Here is a 20,476-nt window from a genome sequence, read left to right on the forward strand (position 1 = left end):
TTGTGCATGGCCGAATCTAATCCAAATTTGCATATGTAAATTAGGCATGGAAAGGGAAAACCACGTGACTTTTTGTCACAAAACAAGGAATTAAAAAACATATTTCCCACCTTTTTCTTTCCCTCCCCTAATTTGCATATGCAAATCTGGTTTGGTATTTGACCGAATCTTTCATGAAGGATTCAGGAATTCGGCCGAATCCCAAAAAGTGGAATCGATGCAGCCCTAGCAGGAAGTCAAGTATTCAAGGTGACCCCCAGGTAACGCCAGTCAGACAACAAGTAGAACAACCCCTTAGTTATAGCATCAGCAGGATTTCACTGCATCAGCAAAGGAAAATGCATCTTGTATAATGCAGTTAATTGTACGGTTTTGTCAGCTCTCACTCTTATTAGGAAAAGTTAAAGGAGACATCACAAGTAAGTATAGGATTGAAATCAATCACATTTTTACCCTACAGCCCCTTTCCTTTTGCAATTTACTGGCAGCATGCCGAGGTCCTGAAATCACTTTCTGCAAGAAGTTTGGAAGTTCGCCCAGTGTTTGTGTGGGTTTTCATTGGGTGCACCATTTTTTTATTAACAAAATAACTCCCACACTCCATAAACATTCAAGCAGGTTAATTGGTTCCTAATGAAACCGACCAGGGTCGATGTGAATTATGAGTAACCTCTAGTGCTGCATAAACAAGTCAGTGCTATGTAAAATAAAAGGGACTACAATTCAGAAAAAGTTTATCCTAGTACAGTAACCCATAGAGCAAGAAAACTCTTTGCCGTCCTTATTGTAACTGTACAAATATCCAGTTGGTTACTGCTTCCAGGACTGGGGAAACTTTTTGTCTGTGTTATCCACCAATAAAGGAATTGACAAACTTGTCATGAATAGGGATGGGCGAATTTTTACGCCTTGTTTCACCGAAAAAATTACGCTCATAGACTTGTATGGCGTCGCGCGTCAAAAAAATGTCTTTTTTTTTTTTGACGCCCATAGACTTTAATGGCCATCTGCAACATTTTGCCGGCGGTGAATTTTTGGCGAAACAAGACTGGTCAAATTCGCCCTTCCCTAGTCATGAACATCACAGTGATGTTGCCCATAGCAACCAATCAGATCTTCGCTTTTGTTTTCTAACTTGGTGACTGGTCAAATCGAATGGTCGATTGGTAGCTATGGCCAATATCACAGGTGATGTTTGTCTCCAATGCTAATAAATACGCCCCTAATTGTGTGCAGCTGTGTGCATAACAGTAATTCTAGCCACTTTGTATTTGAATTGAGTTTTAAGTGAACACATACTGTAAGCGTTAAGCTGGTGCATGATGGGAGAAGTAGTCCAGTTGATGGGAAGTAAAAGGTGAAGAGATGAGGGGATTTAAAGCTATCCAGAACCCCCAGAGGGTGTTCTTGAGAAAAATGAATGCTTTTAAAAACAAAAACAAACAAATTGGTAAAGAATTCAAGGTGGAATTTTAAAAAAAAAGATCTGTTATAATAAAGGTGGGTGTGGGTTTTTTTAGCTTCATGATATGCCATTATTTGAAATATGTTATGTTTTTCATTGAAAAGGGTATTTCTACTACCTATTTGCAGCAGCACCTGGAGTGTTCAATTTAGGTTGATCTAGCAACACCTGCAATGTTTAATTGGGGCATATGAAGTAATGTTTGATTAAAGGAGAACTAAAGCTTACCTAAATAAGAAGTAGGCTAGAAACGTTATACATTATGTTTTGGGCTTCTGTACCAGCCCACATCAACCATAGCCCTTTTGCAGTAAAGATGTGTATCTCCAAAGATGCCCCAGTAGCTCCCCATCTTCTTTTCTGCTGATTCACTGCACATGCTCTGTGCTGCGGTCACTTACTGAGCTTAGGGACCCACTCACAATATACAGTACACAAAATATAAATATAATATAAGACGGATTAGTAATTAATACAGACAGCGACGCAACTAGATATAACTGGGCCCCACTGCAAATTTTTTTCCAGGCCCCCAAAATGTCTAGAGATTGGCCTGTTTTACCAATATTTATTGAAATTGTATAGGAATAAAGACCTCAAATGGCCCCTATACCTCCTGGCCCGCTGCTGTCACAGGGTCTGCTTCCTCTGTAGTTACAACCATTGAATACAGATAATTTCTACATGGCAGCAAAGAAACCAGTGCAATTAGCATCAGAATTTAATAATCAGCCTTGTAGCATCATCTTATATTACAGACAAGCCTTGTTTTCTGCTTGATAATTGGCAACAACCCCTAAGCTTAGCTTCTCAACAGCTGCTCAGAGCCCACTGAGCATGTGAGTGTCACAGACACTTTCCAAATGCTAAATATTTCTATTTTGGAATTAAGAACTTAAAGGGATGGTTCAGCAACTTTTCAACTGGTCTTCATTTTTTAAATTATTTGCCTTTTTCTTCTGATTCTTTCCAGATTTCCAAACGGGGGTCACTGGCCCCAACTAAAAACAAATATCTCTGTAAATATGAATAGTACGTGGGCGAGTTTTTATTTATAAAGCTCTAAATTCACATTTTGATGAATCTGCCCTAGTGTTGAATGCAGTCCTTTACTGAGCCACAAGGATATGTCAGTGTTTCCCTATTGGTATTTATAGGTGAAATAATGAAATTATAGAAAGTTTCAATTTTAAAAGGACCCCCTCCCTGCATCGTGTTCTATTAAGAAAATTGACCCGGGTAGCAATACTGACCTTTACATGTAGGTCAGTATAATAGGTCAGTATTGCTGCCCTGGTCACTTTTCCTAATAGAACACTATGTGGGGGGGGGAGCAGTGAGGGGACCAGTGGAGGGTGGAGAATGGGGGCTTTTAGCAGAGGGGGTTTACTTCTCCTTTAATATGCACTCCAATTCACTGGGGAAGGTTACTTTCTATTTAAACATATGACATCAATGTGTTTATAAAGATCACACTGGCCAAATTGTTTCTTTCCTCAGGGACTGTTTAATGCAGCGTCTTCAATTCATTTTAAAACAATTATTCCTTTTCATAATATATTAACAATCATGGTTACTCTAAAAGAATATAAAACAAAAAAAGATCATTTGAGAGGGAATGAGAGAGGCAAGAATGAAGGGACATCTCCTGAGTGTATGAGCCTACATCCCTGCTGCCTATAACCTCTGTCCCAGAGAGTTCTGTGTGATGACAAAGCTCTCTGTAGAGTCAATGAGGTAAATCCTGCATCACCAGCAGCTTGTGGACCCATTGCCTGGGGACAGTAGGGCGAGGCAGATACGTGGCTGCTGTTGTCTTCTGCAAGACTGATTTGTACTTTATCAAACTGGGGTGCCTTCCAGAAGAGGCTGCAGTGGGTTTTTCCCAATTTCTTTAGTACTTTCCTTGCCCTCTGCCTTTAGCCACTCCATCTTTTGCTGGTGCTGCCGTATCGCATCAGCCACGCGAGCATCAATCATGGCTTCCGTCAGAATTCCATCTTCAGAGGCATAAGCTGCCGCCTAGTGTTGGGAAGAAAAAAAAAAAAACAAGTCAGGGGTAAAAACAATGTGGAGTATATACAGAAAAGAAAGATTTTATGAAGGAGCAACATGGCTGCCAAGCAGCTGGCAGTTATAGCAAGATAATGTGGTGTCTTGTTTTAACTCAATATCCCTCTGGGTCTTTATGCCTCTGACTTTTGAAAGGGCAATTAGCTACAATGGCGGATGCAGTCACATGGCGTGGATACACACATGCAAATGCAGCGAAACATCAATAAGACATCTTTGTACCTGGGCTTGTGTAGGACCATTTTTCTTTGCCCTCACAACAATTGTACATTTCAGAACAGTATATGATATTTACAGAGTCCACATAAGTTTTGACAAGGAATAATGGTGGCTGTAGAAGAAAGAATTACGATCTTTCTTGGAAAAGAACATTCCAAGAAAGATTGTTCATTTCAATACACAATTGTAGAGCTGAATAGTCAGATATACAGGTAGGAACAATAGAATTCTGTATCTGACGATTCAGCAGTAACAGTGGCCAATGTTCGGGAGCCTTAATTTTCTGCCTGGGCCGATCGACCGATATTCAAGTCTTCTGCTGCTATCGGTCGGCTCATCTCCTGCCATACACGCACTAAATAGTGTACAAAAAAAAAAACCTTAAATGCAACACTGAGCCCAGTTGGATCACGTTAGGATCAAAGTAATAGAGGAGTATTTGAGAGTGCTGCATGCTACCCCATCCCCCTAGCGTGGCTGTGTTTGTCACAGGCGCTAATGCTATCTATGTGCATTCAGCTTGGGGGGTTCCATCTCAGGCAGGAATGAGCTAGAGATGAAGTGACAGGCCCTTCCAAGCTGAAAATAGGTGTTTGTTGCCACTGCAGTGTATCAATGTGACGTTTGTCAATTTGAAGCCATATAACCTTCCCCCCCACCTCGGCACTGCAGAAAGGGAAAACCTATTTGCTTGCAAGGAGCAGCCCAATTACAGTGTTGGGTGTATCATGCAGTGCTTTATTTATTAGCTGGGTGCAGTGCCAGCAGCACAGGAACAGTTCATACCTAGAACTGCAATTAAAGGCGACAGTAATCAAATAAATGACGTGAGCCCAATATACAGACATGCATTTCTGTTCATGATGTCTGTGAAAACAGAGGATTTGCAAATCCATAACATAGTGACTTAATATATGCCAATATTAGTATGGAAAACAATAATACAGAAGATAAAGGTTTTTGTTTTTTTTTTAACCCTGGAAAATCTAGCAACCCTAACTGCAGGCTTCCATCTTTTTAGCTGTTATGACTTCTCATCAATGCCCCTAACAGTGAAGCCTGGATACAGTAGTTCCCATCAACTGGAGGGATGCCAGTATCATAACATCGCATTGTGACTCCTGCTGTTGCCGGGTAAAAGAACAATTCTTCCCCAATAGTATTGAGTAGCAATGCGTAATGTGCACTTAAAGTCAGGGGAATTCCGCTCACTTTCATCCTTGGCTCAAGGTCGGAAGAAGGCAAAGGCATATTCAGGGAATGGCAAGTGGCACAGAAGGCTCTGCACATACTTCAGCACATAAATAACAATCCTGAAGTGCGGAAGCTGCCGTTTCCGGCTCAGGGTCTCCTTGACGTGTGTCACTGGATGTTATTGCCAGAGCGTCAGTGCCAAATTGCAAACAATTACTCACACATCACACCCGGCTCACAAACGGGAGACACGGCTTCTAGTGACCTTGTACAACACTTCCATGGATTATAGAAGCAAATTGCACATCAGTCAGAAATTGTGCTTAAACTGAAACCCACCATGACTAGCGCTTGTACTCTTGTAAGGGGTCATTAGAAATGCACAGTGCGTCTCATGGAAGGTACGGCTGTGTTGTCATTGTTTCACTTGTAATGGAGTTCCTAATTAGTAACATTAGCATACTAGTGTATTTTGTTGTTTGCCTGAGGGAGAATATCTTGACTAAACACAACACTGGATCCAGGCCTGAGGGGATAGGTAGTAGATACTCTAAATGATACGCCAGCAGCCTCAGGGTGACCCACATTATGGGCAGCAGAGTTGTAGCAAGCCGTAACAATGGCTGCCACACCTAATAAGTACAAAGCAGTGTCCATTTCTCGCAAGCCATCGCCCGGCCCCTCCATCTAACTGCTGAATACTGCCGTGGCTTTTTGCTTGACTGCTTTTCTGAATGATTTTCTAAAAATAGCCGAGCTGCGGGGTCCCTGGCTGTCAGGGGAAGCAAATGGGAAGGGGAACGAGGGATGGGAAAGGATGACGGAGGAAGAGAGCGGGTGTCCCTGCTGAGAGCTGTTGGGTGTACTAAAACCAGCAGCCCACCTCATTCATATTCATACTTACTTTATCTCCCCCTGCGGACGCATTAACCCATTTCCGCAGACTTGGCTGACAAAGCAACTCTTCAGCTAAGCTGGAAGGCGAGATACCCTTTAACAAGGTTACCCTCTCAGCAGCTAATGGGCAGGCAGGCTGGAGATTTAGTGACATAGTTAGTATATTCATCTGGCCATGTTTTCCTTCTCTGCTGGATGCGGTAGTAACCATTTGCTCCTTAATGCCATGAGCACGACTCCATAATGTAGAGCGCAGGAAGGCAAAAAAGGCTTAACCCGACTTTCACATACAAAGTTCATTTGTCTTTTACAGAAAACACTGCAATTGGAACTGGAGCAATCGCAGATATATTTCTTACATTATATATTACATTATATATTCTGCTGCATTTTAAGAAATAATCAAGGTGTGTGTTTATATTATTTGTGCAAACTATTTGGGGTGTACAGAGCAGGCATCTCCTTTTTGCATAAGACGCATATAATTTCAGCTAAATAAATAGGTAAAACAGGAACTGGTAATTGTCCTATGCAGTACCATCCAGGCTTGGGATCTTATTATACATCATTTCTGTTTCTTAATTAATTATGGTTTATGCATTTCTTAGCAGTGTCTGGTTCTATTAAATATACCACATTCTCCTAAAATATGTTTTTATACTACTATGATGATGTTGCTTAAGCTTTTTTATCTAAATCACACAACTGCTTTAATCCTATTGGGAGCTCTCAATCCTGTATTGATGTAAATTCTGGGTTTCAGATAGTATATGTGACCACTTCCCAGAATGCGGCTTAAAAATAGATAGAATCTTGGCCATAAGGGAGCTAGCACATGGGCAGATTTAGTCGCCTGGCGACTAATCGCCTCTTCTGCGGGGCGACAATCTCCCCGAACTGCCTTCCCCTGGCTATAATGCGAAAACGCCAGCGCCAATGCACTTGCAATGCTTCGATTTCCGAAGTTGCCCGAAGCTTCCTTGTGAGGCAACTTCGGAAATCGAAGCAATGTGATTCTTTATACCCCAAACCCTCTCTTCTTTGAGAATGCCATGCATCAAAAGTACATCAATCCACCTCCCTCCCCAATAAAAGACAGCCTTATTGTATGAAAACAGAAATTCCCTGGCACATTCTAAAACAGAGGCATACCCAAACCACAGCCTTTTAGTCCTAGAATGGCACTAATGTGGTTATTAAGTATCTATTAGCCACAGAATATGAGAAATGTGGCTAGTATGCAAGAGATGCCAGGATCAAGGCACACATTTCATTGGAGTACTTTCCCCTTGCAAGAAGGGTTAGCAAACAGAGCAGCCAACATGCAGGCACTTCCATTAAATCCAGTTTCTATTCCAATCTGCAGTTGCACCCCTGATCCACATTAAGCATCTGCTGCAGAGCTTGGAATAAATTGCACATCACAATAAACCAGAACCTGACAAAAGGCTAAAGGCAGCCCATGGGTAAAAAGTCCATGGAAACGTTTTGTTCAGTGCAGCACCAGCTTGGAGGCCTCCTGTACTATGGCACTTACTAATGTATGGTTATCCACCCAGTGGAGATAATCATCTAAACTGCCGTGCCGCAAAGTCATTTGGTGCAATTTGTCACGGAGGCTCAGCTGCCTGAGCTCAGTCAAGCAGCACAGCATCTTTTTTGTGCCGTTTCTTAACAATATGATTTTGGTATGCAATTTGCATTAGGAGATAGTAAACCTATGGACACACAAAAAAATACAAAAAAAAGAATACGCCATATAGATCTTAGAGATGCCTAGTTTTCTTCTCCTATAAGCATTACCAACAAGTTAAATAGTGAGATCAACACTGACATTAACCATCTATTCATTCAGTATTACGTTACATAGCACTATGTATATTGTGCACAAAGTTTCATACTGCCACAAAGGGGGTACATATTGAAAAAAATGGAGAAATAAGCCAGGAATTCTGTTTTATTGCACTAATATTGTACATAGGTAGCCATTGCCTGAAATAAGCAATACTGAAAAAGGAAAGCCCTCGGTGATTACAAAAAATTGCCAGGTTTGTTCCCTGGGCCGGTGCTCAGTTAGAAAAACAAACTGTATCCGCCCTGGGAAGTTTGAAATGTAGCACCATCTTACATTGCTTTCCTAGCCATCCTAGCCTTTTCCTATTGAAGTGATGGATTCTATGACTTAAAGGGATACTGTAATGGGAAAAAAAAAATTCTTCAAAATGAATCAGTTAATAGTGCTGCTCCAGCAGAATTCTGCACTGAAATCAGTTTCTCAAAAGAGCAAAAATTTTTTTATATTAAATTTTGAAATCTGACATGGGGCTAGGCATATTGTCAATTTCCCAGCTGCCCCAAGTCATGTAACTTGTGCTCTGATAAACTTCAATCACTCTTTACTGCAAGTTGGAGTGATATCACCCCCTCCCTTAAACCCCCCCCAGCAGCCAAACAAAAGAACAATGGGAAGGTAACCAGATAACAGCTCCCTAACACAAGATAACAGCTGCCTGGTAGATCTAAGAACAACACTCAATAGTAAAATGCATGTCCCACTGAGACTCCTTCAATTACATTGAGATGGAAAAACAGCAGCCTGCCAGAAAGCAGTTCTCTCCTAAAAGTGCAGGCACAAGTCACATGAAATTGTGAAAATGTCTAGCCCAATGTCAGATTTCAAAATTGAATATAAAAAAATCTGTTTGCTCTTTTGAGAAATGGATTCAGTGCAGAATTCTGCTGGAGTAGCACTATTAACTGATGCGTTTTCCCATGACAGGATCCCTTTAAAGTCTCTCTGCTTTACATGATGGTGGTGCACAGATGCTCTGGAAAGCCGATTGACTTCATGTCCGAGAATCCATAGCTTCCATCACAATGGAACAAAGGGTGAGCCGGGCAGGGGGCGGGGGTTCACACAGTCCTCTCTGCACTGGGCCAACAATCGGATCAGCCTGATTTGGCCCAAATTGCCAATGGGCAAAATTTTCACCAAAAAAAACAAAAAACCCCATATGTATTTTTGCTGCACAGTTTGGAAAAAGTTGTGTGAAAAGCACCCACTGACTTAAATGACTTCTGTGAATTTTTGCAGTTTCAAAATGTTTTGGTGAAACTGGACAGATTCACCAATTGATACGCGACCATCTTTAATTTATAAAAGGGAGATTATGTCCTATTCGTTGGACCCGAATTTAAATACAACTGCACAGTTGAAATTTGCACATGGAATGGGGGCAAAGCTGTACACACTGTATATTTTGCTATTAGACCCAATGACAAATGTAAATTTGTGCAAAAAACATCCGGGTTGAACTCACCTGCCATGCAACTCCTAGCTTGGAAATCTCACGGCCAGACATGCCTTCAGTGAGTGTGGCAAGCTCAGAACACTTTTTGCCATAGTCGAATTGTGCAACTTTTAAACGCCTAGGGAAAAGGACAGATTTAAGTTATGGGTTTTAAAATACACAAGAATTCTTTGCAGATAACGTTGGGATTGAGGCAGATTCAGATCCTCTGTGGATCAAATAGTCAAATTGCAATGAGGATCTTTACTTTTAAGCAACAAATCAAATGTCACACATTCAGAACAGTTACATGGGTAATGTAGCCAAAATATTCAGTCTGTATTTGAAGTACCAGATTTATGCAGCTTTTTTTTGTAACAAATTTCCAGCTACATTTATAATGAAAAGATTTTTGAAATACAGTTAAAGGGGATGTAAAGACTAAAAAAAAACTATTTTTACTTTCTTAACCTCCCAAGTGAAGCCCAAACCACACTGAGTATGTGCGTAGTCTTGGTCTTGTAAAGATGTATGACAAAGTTATGAGATGATTACCCCCTGTGGCCATCTTTGAAAACATAAATCATTTGTTTAATTAGGCTTCTGGTGCTTTAAAGCTGGCCATAGACGCAAAGATCCGATCGTACAAATCAACGTACGATCGGACTTTCCCATCTCCCGACCCTCCACTAACCATTCAGATCAAAGTCTTTACCATTCCGATCAAATAAGAACAGATCAGCCAATGTTCTGCCCCTGACAGCAATCGTACGATACTTATGTCTGACAACACTAGTGACAGTCTCCCACTGAAAATCGTACGATCGGCAATACACGCAGAGATATTATCGGCAGGCGACAGAAATTTTCTAACCTGTCCGATCGACCAAACGACCGATCCCCGACGGACGAAAAATGTCGGGACTCTCCACACATGGTCCGAAAATCGTACGAATCCACGATTCGTACGATCGGATCTTTGCGTCTATGGCCAGCTTTAGTTTATGTTTATACAAAATACAGCATTTTGATTATTGTATTTTAGACTTTAGTTCCCCTTTAAATGCTGGTGCTGTGGTTTCTATGTCAGAAAATTAGCACAGCCAAAACTAAGCAGTTTAACTATCAACCTATTATTGGACATTGACCCAAGAATGTTACATATTTAAGCTAAACTGTTACTTGGCTTAATATACAATTCATTATAGGAAATCAAGTTAGTCTGATTCATTGGTTTCTTTGGTAGCAAATGAGAGTAGGGAATTAAAAATGACAAATAGCTGCTGCACTTAATCTTCACTACTACCTAAGGCACGCACTGACAATCTGCACACCTATAGATGTTCCAGAAGCATTTTTGTGCTCTATTAAAGGAATTGTTCAGCATAAAAATAAAAACTGGATAAATAGATATAAAAAATGTTTCTAATATAATTTGTTAGCCAAAAATTTAATTTATAAAGACTAGAGTGACTGGATGTCTAATAAAACAGAATCCAACTTCCTGCTTTGCAGCTCCCCCAATCAGTGACTTGAGGGGAGGCCAAATAGGTCATAACTGTTGCTTTTAAATCTGAGCTGAATGCTAAGGATCAATTGCAAACTCACTTAACAGTTATGTCCCATGTGCCCCCCCCCCCCCTTCAAGTCTATGACTAACACAGCGTTAGAGAGCCGAAAAGCAGGACGTTGTGTTCTGGCTATTATCTTAGACATCCAGCCACTCCAGCCTTTATACTTTACATTTTTGGATAACTAACTATATTAGAAACATTTTTTTATTTTGCACAGCCTATTTACCCAGTTTTTATTTTTATAATTAACTGTTCCTTTAAGCATTGATATTCCCAGTGACACTACCTTGCCCCAACGTGTTGATCCACATTAGGTCAATTCCATTAACAATTTCAGGGTTTTGCCATTTACCCAGAAAGCCTGTACTTGCAAATATGGGGCCTCATTGACTATCTGAGGATGCCTAGCATTCGTCCTTTGATGTCCCTATAACTCACAGCAAATGAGCCCCATTCAAGCAAAAAAAGTGTGTTCACTTTTTGCACCTCTGAAACGGTGCGCATACTGAAGGTATGACTACAAGGCACCTGTATTCAGCATGACTTGCACCTTTTATAGATGCACAATTTTGCCAGTATATGCCATTAAAAAAAAAAAATACAGCCTTTCCTTCAGAATTCAAAACTTCCTAAATTTTTGCATAAGGGTAAGAAAGTTTCTTCCAAATCTTTCCAGTTCATGCATGTGATTTTGATGTAATTCTGTAGCTATGAAATTGGAAATTGACTGGGGCCACAAAACAGCTGTATAAGTAGTGAAACTGTACAATGACTGCTTAGGATTAGAAAGACATTCATGGGGGAATATAATATGTTTCTCTAGCACAAAAAAACCTGTGCAAATATGCTTGCGAATGTTGGCGACCAGGTCTGAGCCCTTTTTGACTGATTAAAGACCTCAAACACATAATCGCAAACAAATGGCTTTTGTGAGCATTTACAGTGTATGCAAAGTCTTTTTAGCAACAAAATATTTAACGAAACTCCAGAGCAGGTGTTAACACTAAGCTTTTGCTTAGCGAAAACATACAATGTAATACTTTGAGTTTACATTGCGAGCAGCGCTAAACATTTGCAAGGACGCCATTTTAAATAACGATTGCGGCTTTTAATTACATTCCCCCCCTCAGTGTCTTTAAACTTGACAAAAGTGAAAATGGTCGATGGTGCTATTGAACAACAGCTTCCAACAGTAGCATGCAGCAATAAATATGCTGCTACCAAAACTGCCATGCAGTAAAATCCCCATTTTGAATGAGGGATAGGTTCACAAGATAACAGGAAACATATCTAATATGATGAGAAAGAGAACTGCAAATTAATAGGTGTAAATGAATAACTAATGTACGTCTAGACTGTCCATTTATTTAACCCAACTCCCAGGGTGGTTGTACTAACCTTGATGCACAGCAGCAATATTAAACAAAGACACAAGCATTTAAAAGAATAAAATTCCCCTAGAACCTGACTGGTGAAGTCCCTTTTTGTGTCAAGTCACTCTTCTAGGACTGATGTCCGATATAAATCTCCTACTGGCTTTAGTGCCATGAAAGGAGGAATTACAGACCCTCCAATATAGAAAAGGAACTTCTGTTCCTGAAGGATAGCTAATACCATAGTAAATACTAAAGTAGGGATGCACCGAATCCAGGATTCGGTTCGGGATTTGGCCATTTCAGCAGGATTCGGATTTGGCCCAATCCTTCTGCCCGGCCGAACCAAATCCTAATTTGCAGATACAAGGATGTAAAAAAAATGTTCCCCTTGCCACCCCTAATTTGCATATGCAAATTAGTATTCGTCCGAATCTTTCGCTGAGGATTCCAAATCCAAAATAGTGTATTCGGTGCATCCCTATACTAAAGTTCTGGCTTTTTGGCTGTGGAATGCTGTACATCAGGCTCATACTGCAGTGACTGGAAAGATATACATGGTCAACGTTGGTTCCCTATTAATTATAATGTGACCAATGTCGTATGATCTCCTGAATACTTACTGCTTGCCTTCTGATGCTGGTTGTAACACATATTTATCAAAATAAAGTCTGACCAGGCGCTCTCGCTCTTCCAAACCAGGAAGGTCAAAGTGGACTATTTCATCTATTCGGTCATTAATGGCCCAGTCAAACTGTTCAGGTTGGTTACTAGCCAGTACAAGCATAAACCTACAAGGAGATGGATAAAAAAAACAGCATTAAAACAATGAGGCTGTTGAGACAACTGAAGGCAAGAAAATACATAATTTATGGAGTATATTATATTTGCTGCTAGCTACAGCAGGTCAGAATTAACCCCTCATACACTTGTGGGTCTTGTGTGGCCAGATTAAGGTTAACTTTAGCAGCCAACTTATAATTAGAACTATAATGTTAAATTGATTTGCATGATAATTATTAAGTATAGCATAAAGTTTTTCTAGGCAGAAGTAAGTATGAATTAGAAGTAATTATCTGGAACTGCTTGGAACCTTAGATTTTACAGAGTCCTTTGGAAAAGTAGACAACAAAGCCTTGAGGCTACCTGAAACCTTTACAAAAAAACAAAAGTAGGATTGCATTGCCATCTGTGTAATGTACAAAGTAATGTCTCAATATTATATACAAAAACAAGTCCGTTAAATAGAGAACGGTTTGTTTACATATTAAAAGAAAGAAAATATGGGCGAGATAAGCAGCAACACCTACTTGTTACTCTGTTCTCCTGTTCTATACAGAAAAGCATTTAATGTTGCTCTGAGGTCTTCACTGATCTTCTCCTGAAGACAAAAAAAAAAAAGCAGCAGTTAGACCTCCTTAATAACAGTTCTGCCCTGCTAGTGGCACAAGGCTGGTTTTAGAGTTACTTAGAGTTACTAAACCGTCAGGGCTACTGCCATGAACAGAGAGTTAGAATAGAGGAAAGCTGGAAGCCTAGTTACGCCAATACACATCCAACCTTCTCCTAGTTTGATTGGAGTTGCAGCTAAACACTGAAAGTTGAAGGGCAGGCTGAAAACCTGACATATACTTGAAACGATAACAACATATTATAAGATGCCCTCTGTACATTTATTAACATTTTCTTCTGATGCTAGGTACCCAAGGCAAATGCCCTACCATAAAATCTACCATGAATTACAGATGCTTCTCTGTTTGGTATTTCAGCCGTTATCTAGTTGCTAGGGTCTTATTTACCCTAGCAAGCAGACAGTGGTTTCAATGGGAGATGGCAATATGAATAGTTAGGGGGCCTACATAGACGGTCACCTGCATGTCGTTATAAATCATCTGAATTTTTAATTATTTTTGGTCTTTATTTTTGGAGAAAACTCGCAACTTTTTGCTACTTCAGATTTTTGCACCCGTGGACAGGGGTGAACTGTGAGTATTTTTTCCCCTTTCATTATTTGCCTTGGATACTTCTCTTTGATCAATAATGGTACAATTACTGGCATTGTGCACCAATTCTTGCCTACATAGAAAGACAGGTAATAAAAAGTAACAATATCAATAAAATTGTAGCATCACAGAGCATTCGTTTTTGGTTGCTGGGGTCAGAGACCCCCATTTGAAAGCTGGAAAGAGGCAGAAAAGAAAGGCAAGTAATTCAAAAGATATAAAAACAAAATACTGAAAACCAATTGCAAAGTTGCTAGGAAGTGAGCATTCTATAATACACCTTTTAAAAGGGTGCTTCACCTTTAAATTAAGTTTACATATTTTATATAATGGCTAACTCCAAGCAGTTTTTAATTTTTTTTCTTTTTTTATAGTTTTTGAATTATTTGCCTTCTTCTTCTGACTCTTTCCAGCTTTCAAATGGGGGTCACTGACTCTAAAAACAAATTCTCTGTAAGGCTACAAATTCATTGTTACTGCTACTTTCTATTACTCTTTCTATCAGGCCTCTCCTATTCCAGACTCTTATTCAAATCGGTGCATGGTTGCTAGGGTAATTTGGACCCTAGCAACCAGAACAAACTGGAGAGCTAAATTATGCAAAAACTACCAATGATAAAAAAACAAATTGCAAATTGTCTCAGAATATCACTCTACTTCATACTAAAAATTATGCGACGGAAATAAGGTAAGAGATAGAAATGTCGGATGAAGTCGCAGAGTTGATCCCACGCAACACGACTGTCGGATGCAGACGCTGCACCTGCATCATACAGTCGTGTCGGATCAACGCTGCAACTTCATCCGACATCTCTATCTCTTACCTTATTTCCGTCGCATGCAAATCGTTGCATGCGTTTTGTCGCAGCGCGTCGGACCGCGACGAAGACGTCTGTGTAGTCCTACCCTAAAGAAGAACAACCCCTTCAACAGTTTTTCCATATAGTTAGATGGCTAAACAACTTTGGTTGAAAGCCTTTCAGGGCTGCTCATAGAAAGCATTAAACTACAATAACTTGTATTTCGGCTATAGTTACTCCATAGGTGATTTCTGATGCAGGTTCTTTCTGACCAGCTCTTCAATATCATGAAGTGCCTTTTTACCTTTTTTTGCCTAGTTTTTCTACACATGTATTTCATTATTAGACCTTTCAGCACAATGTGAGAGCTCTCCAGTGAAGCACCTAAACAGTGAGTCTAGGGATCTCTCTGTACTACTGACAAAGGCTTGAAGGCAGAACTTACTGTGGATCTTTTTCTTAGAAAGGCATCAGCTTCATCCACAAATAGTAGAAGGCTGTGAGGAAAAAGGAGATGGGCATGAGTCATCAAAGAGCGAGGAGCATCTGACAGGTATAAGCATCCTACCTGATTTATCTTTTTACAGTTCAGAGGAAGAATGAAAAGTGAAGCAGTAGTATGGGCTGAAAGGCTAAATCACCTCAGCGGTGTATGCACATGAAAGAGAGCAGAAAAAGGAGATGTAAAGCACAAAACATGAGTCACTGACTCCCGAGTTCTGCCAGAGAAAAGCAAGAGTAACAAGGTGCCTCTATGTTGCCAGTGTGACATTATTAGTGCACAGCAAAGGGGCAATTAGACAAAGGTTTGCCTGAAATATAGCATATGCATTCAATCAATTTAGCTCATGTATGGATACAATGCTACACTCAATGGGGTATATTTATTAAAGAGTGAATTAAAGATCGCCACAGTCTGCTAGAGTGAAATTCTGCCTCTCTCCATTTATTTCTATGGCATATTAAAAGGAGTAGTTATCAAAGGATGAACTTTCACCCATTGATAAATACTCCTTTAAAAATCCCATAGAAATGAATAGAGAGAATTTCACTCAAGAGGACTGTGGAGATCTCGAACTTTACTCTATGATAAATATACCCCAATGACTTGTGCTCCATACACTGGTTATTCACATTCCAAGGGCACATGCGATGCTGCACTGCTTTATTACAGTCTTTCCACAAAAACACTGAAGCTGGCATGAATGCAATGCTACTGCACACTCGCACAGTGCTGCATTCAGTTACTGCAGCAACTCATCTGCCCGCAGGGCCAATTCAATAAAAAAGTAATTAGTAATTTTTTTTAAAGAAAAGATGAATGTTAAACAACTTTGCATTTGGGAAGCATGCAAAAGAATGGGTAAATTCAGCAAAGTAGCTCTTTTTCATTTGGGCTGTAAACAGACTTTCTTATCAATCTAATTATCTCTTAAAATAATTATCTCTAAAAATTAATTTGGTAATATGCAATGGAACAAAAAACAAACGATAAAAAGATAAATGCAGTTAGTAATTGGATTACCAGATTCTCATATTCCAGAAAGAACATACTAATGCACATGAGCTGCAAGTGCTATGAGGAAAGCCTCCTCTTATTCATACATCTGCCAATGGGATGATCTAACCCAGTGCCGTGCAACTGGTGGTCCCAAGCTGGACCCCCTTGTGTGATCCCCACATGAAAGTCTGGCAGCGGTGACTGCTTACCTTGCTTAAAGGGGTGGTTCACCTTTAAGTTAACTTTTAGCATGTTATAGAATGGCTAATTCTAACTTTTCAATTGGTCTTCATTATTTTTTTTTTTTTTTAGTTTTTTTTAATTATTTGCCCTTTTCTGCTCAAACTTTCCATCTTTCAAATGGGGGTCCCTGACCCCATCTAAAAACAAATGCTCTGTAAGGCTACTAATGTATTGTTATTGCTACTTTTTATTATTTGTCTTTCTATTCAGGCCCTTTCCTATTCATATTCCAGTTTCTTATTCAAATCAATGCACGGTTGCTAGGGTACTTTGAACCCTAGCAACCAGATTGCTGAAACTGCAAGCTGGAGAGCTGCTTAATAAAAAGCTAAATAACTCAAAAACCACAAATAATAAAAAATGAAGTCCGATTGCAAATTGACTCAGAATATCACTCTCTACATGATACTAAAAGTTAAATTAAAGGTGAACAACCCCTTTAAACTTTAGAAGGCATCACTACAGAGATGAACTGGCCCCTGCATTGTTTAAACCTCAAATTCAGACAGTAATTCCCCTGCATTGTTCACACCTGTAATCCTTCCTGCATTGTTAACACATCTACTGCTCACGCCTATAAAGTCCTATACTGTTCACGCCTCAGACCCAGACTGAAAGTGGCCACATTGTTCACACCTTCACTCTGCCTACCCGTGCGTGCTTGGAAATTGTTGTTAGGGGCCCCTATGGTGTTTAATCATGAGCTGGGGATTGCTTTTGCTGGTGCTACCACCATTAATCGTCTTAACATTTCTTGTGATAACATGGGTGTGGTTTAAAACAACAGGTCAGTATAAAAACTGGGAGACTTTAAGGGGGGCACATGTGCATGGGACATAACATGGGACTTAGTTATGATTCATGTGCCCCCCCCCCTCAAGTCACTGATTGGTTACTGCCTGTAACCAATCAATCAGTGGAAACTAGGAGAGCTGCAAAGCAGGAAGTAGTGTTCTGGCTATTATGTTAGACATCTGGTCACTTTAGCCTTTCAATATTTTTTGGCTAACTAAACTATATTGAAAACATTTAATTTTGCACAGGCCATCTATTTACCCAGTTTTTATTTTTACACTGAACAATTCCTTTAAAAAAGGGGAGGGGTCAACACTGGCTTCCATTATCGGTCCTATACCATGAAAGCCAGAAAAAAACAAACCCCTGTATCACAGAAGTCAGACAACACTGCTCTAACCTATCAGAAACATTGTGTGATCATGATTACACATTATAAGGCATGGGGATTTTTTTAACCTAGCATCCACATACTGTGCACATCAGCATTCTCTGTGTGGAAGCGATTGAAGTCTCTGGAACTGTAGGTAAGATTATTTAATACAAAACCCAATAATAAAAATCAAGAATACCAATGTACCAAAAGTATGTGGGTTACTTGCAAACATACAGTAGTAATGGGCTTTGGAAATATTTAGATGCATTGCACAAGCTGAGCACCCATAATTAGAAAAGATTTGTATATTGTGAGGTTGGCAAATGCAGGTTTTCTTTTCTTCTAATAGGAGATGGTATAAATAAATATAATTACTAGCAAGAAAAACTTCCCAGGATCTAACTGCATCCTGTTTGAAATAAACATATGCCTTATTAACTCAGGTCACAGTTCTAGATATTCACGCAATCTGTAGCACAGTTGGTTCTGTTTTATGAGCATAACCGTGGGGTATTTCCTTGTAGTTCCAAAGAAATACTGCTAGCAGCAACCAGTGTACAATTATAACCAAAAATAAGATGACCCTTTTCCAGTGCAAAACATAGGGAATCCAGCCCATTGATCCTGGTTATTTTGCCTTCGAAAAATAGCAGCAGCATTAGCAGTAAATACTCTGTGTGCCACAACCTTTGAAGAAAACTGAAGGAGAAAAGCCATGTATATTTTGGACACAGCAGGACAATTTTACAGCATCTATTTTAGGAAAGCTCCCTAATGATGATGCCCTGGTTTGAAATTCAGTATGTAGGTCAGACGAATACATGCGAACCCTTATAGTACAGTCTATTTCTCAGAAAATAAAATGCAACTGCACATGATCCTTTTGTTTGAAATCTCTTTAATCAGTCAATATGAAAACTGGATTTGTGAGACAGAGGATGCTTCCTGCATTAGACAGAACTTGCTGGTTACACTTCTGTGTCTTCTGTTGAGCCTAACATTGCTGTATACAAGGCAGGGTGCAAAAGTCTCATGAAGTGCCTGCCTACCATGCAGGGTGCCCGGCTTAGGTCAAGAGGCTGCAAGGTGCCAAGCTTAGCTAACCCACAAACATTTGTGTAGCGTATTTAAACAGTCATATCATTGGCTATACTGTAGGAAAGCCTAAGTAGTATATAAAGAAATGTCTGCCTAACTGTATATACAATATTCTTTTATTCTTGCACTTGCAAGAAAAAAAAATGCCCCTGCTTGCTATGAATTGACCAAATGGGAGATTATCAAACGTGCTCTAAGGTTTATGGTCACAGCAACAGAGAGATATTACCAATCCATCTACTGAGCTATACTGCATGAGTGCTGCCTAATTATTTATAAAGGAATGCCTGGTAAATCTTGACAAGCTAAATCCTCATACAGTGGTGTGAAAAACTATTTGCCCCTTTCCTGATTTCTTATTCTTTTGCATGTTTGTCACACTTAAATGTTTCTGCTCATCAAAAACCGTTAACTATTAGTCAAAGATAACATAATTGAACACAAAATGCAGTTTTTAAATGAAGGTTTACGTTAAGGGAGAAAAAAAACTTCCAAATCTACATGGGCCTGTGTGAAAAAGTGATTGCCCCCCTTGTTAAAAAATAACTTAACTGTGGTTTATCACACCTGAGTTCAATTTCTGTACTCACCCCCAGGCCTGATTACTGCCACACCTGTTTCAATCAAGAAATCACTTAAATAGGAGCTACCTGACACAGAGAAGTAGACCAAAAGCACCTCAAAAGCTAGACATCATGCCAAGATCCAAAGAAATTCAGGAACAAATGAGAACAAAAGTAATTGAGATCTATCAGTCTGGTAAAGCCATTTCTAAAGCTTTGGGACTCCAGCGAACCACAGTGAGAGCCATTATCCAAAAATGGCAAAAACATGGAACAGTGGTGAACCTTCCCAGGAGCGGCCGGCCGACCAAAATTACCCCAAGAGCGCAGAGACAACTCATCCGAGAGGCCACAAAAGACCCCAGGACAACATCTAAAGAACTGCAGGTCTCACTTGCCTCAAGTAAGGTCAGTGTTCACGACTTCACCATAAGAGACTGGGCAAAAACGGCCTGCATGGCAGATTTCCAAAGCGCAAACCACTTTTAAGCAAAAAGAACATTAAGGTTCGTATCAATTTTGCTAAAAAACATCTCAATGATTGCCAAGACTTTTGGGAAAATACATAGTGGACCGACGAGACAAAAGTTGAACTTTTTGGAAGGTGCGCGTCCCATTACATCTGGCGTAAAAGTAACACAGCATTTCAGAAAAAGAACATCATACCAACAGTAAAATATGGTGGTGGTAGTGTGATGGTCTGGGGTTGTTTTGCTGCTTCAGGACCTGGAAGACTTGCTGTGATAGATGGAACCATGAATTCTACTGTCTACCAAAAAATCCTGAAGGAGAATGTCCGGCCATCTGTTCGTCAACTCAAGCTGAAGCGATCTTGGGTGCTGCAGGAGGACAATGACCCAAAACACACCAGCAAATCCACCTCTGAATGGCTGAAGAAAAACAAAATGAAGACTTTGGAGTGGCCTAGTCAAAGTCCTGACCTGAATCCTATTGAGATGTTGTGGCATGACCTTAAAAAGGCGGTTCATGCTAGAAAACCCTCAAATAAAGC

The 20,476-nt window shown here is 40.0% G+C and overlaps 1 protein-coding gene across 1 annotated transcript in view; it reads right to left on the reverse strand.

Annotated features, from left to right (window-relative positions):
- Positions 1-2,952: 2,952 nt before the first annotated feature.
- atad3a.L (ATPase family, AAA domain containing 3A L homeolog) overlaps positions 2,953-20,476 on the reverse strand; it is a 51,387-nt gene continuing 33,863 nt past the window's right edge. The window contains exons 12-16 of the mRNA NM_001089657.1: positions 15,334-15,385; positions 13,396-13,466; positions 12,709-12,876; positions 9,169-9,277; positions 2,953-3,487 (exon numbers count right to left, since the gene is read on the reverse strand). Coding sequence (NP_001083126.1) covers positions 3,308-3,487; positions 9,169-9,277; positions 12,709-12,876; positions 13,396-13,466; positions 15,334-15,385 — 580 coding nt within the window. The 3' untranslated portion in view covers positions 2,953-3,307. The remainder of the gene's footprint in view (positions 3,488-9,168; positions 9,278-12,708; positions 12,877-13,395; positions 13,467-15,333; positions 15,386-20,476) is intronic.

Source organism: Xenopus laevis, chromosome 7L (genome assembly GCF_017654675.1).
Source record: "Xenopus laevis strain J_2021 chromosome 7L, Xenopus_laevis_v10.1, whole genome shotgun sequence".
Lineage (NCBI taxonomy): Eukaryota > Metazoa > Chordata > Amphibia > Anura > Pipidae > Xenopus > Xenopus laevis.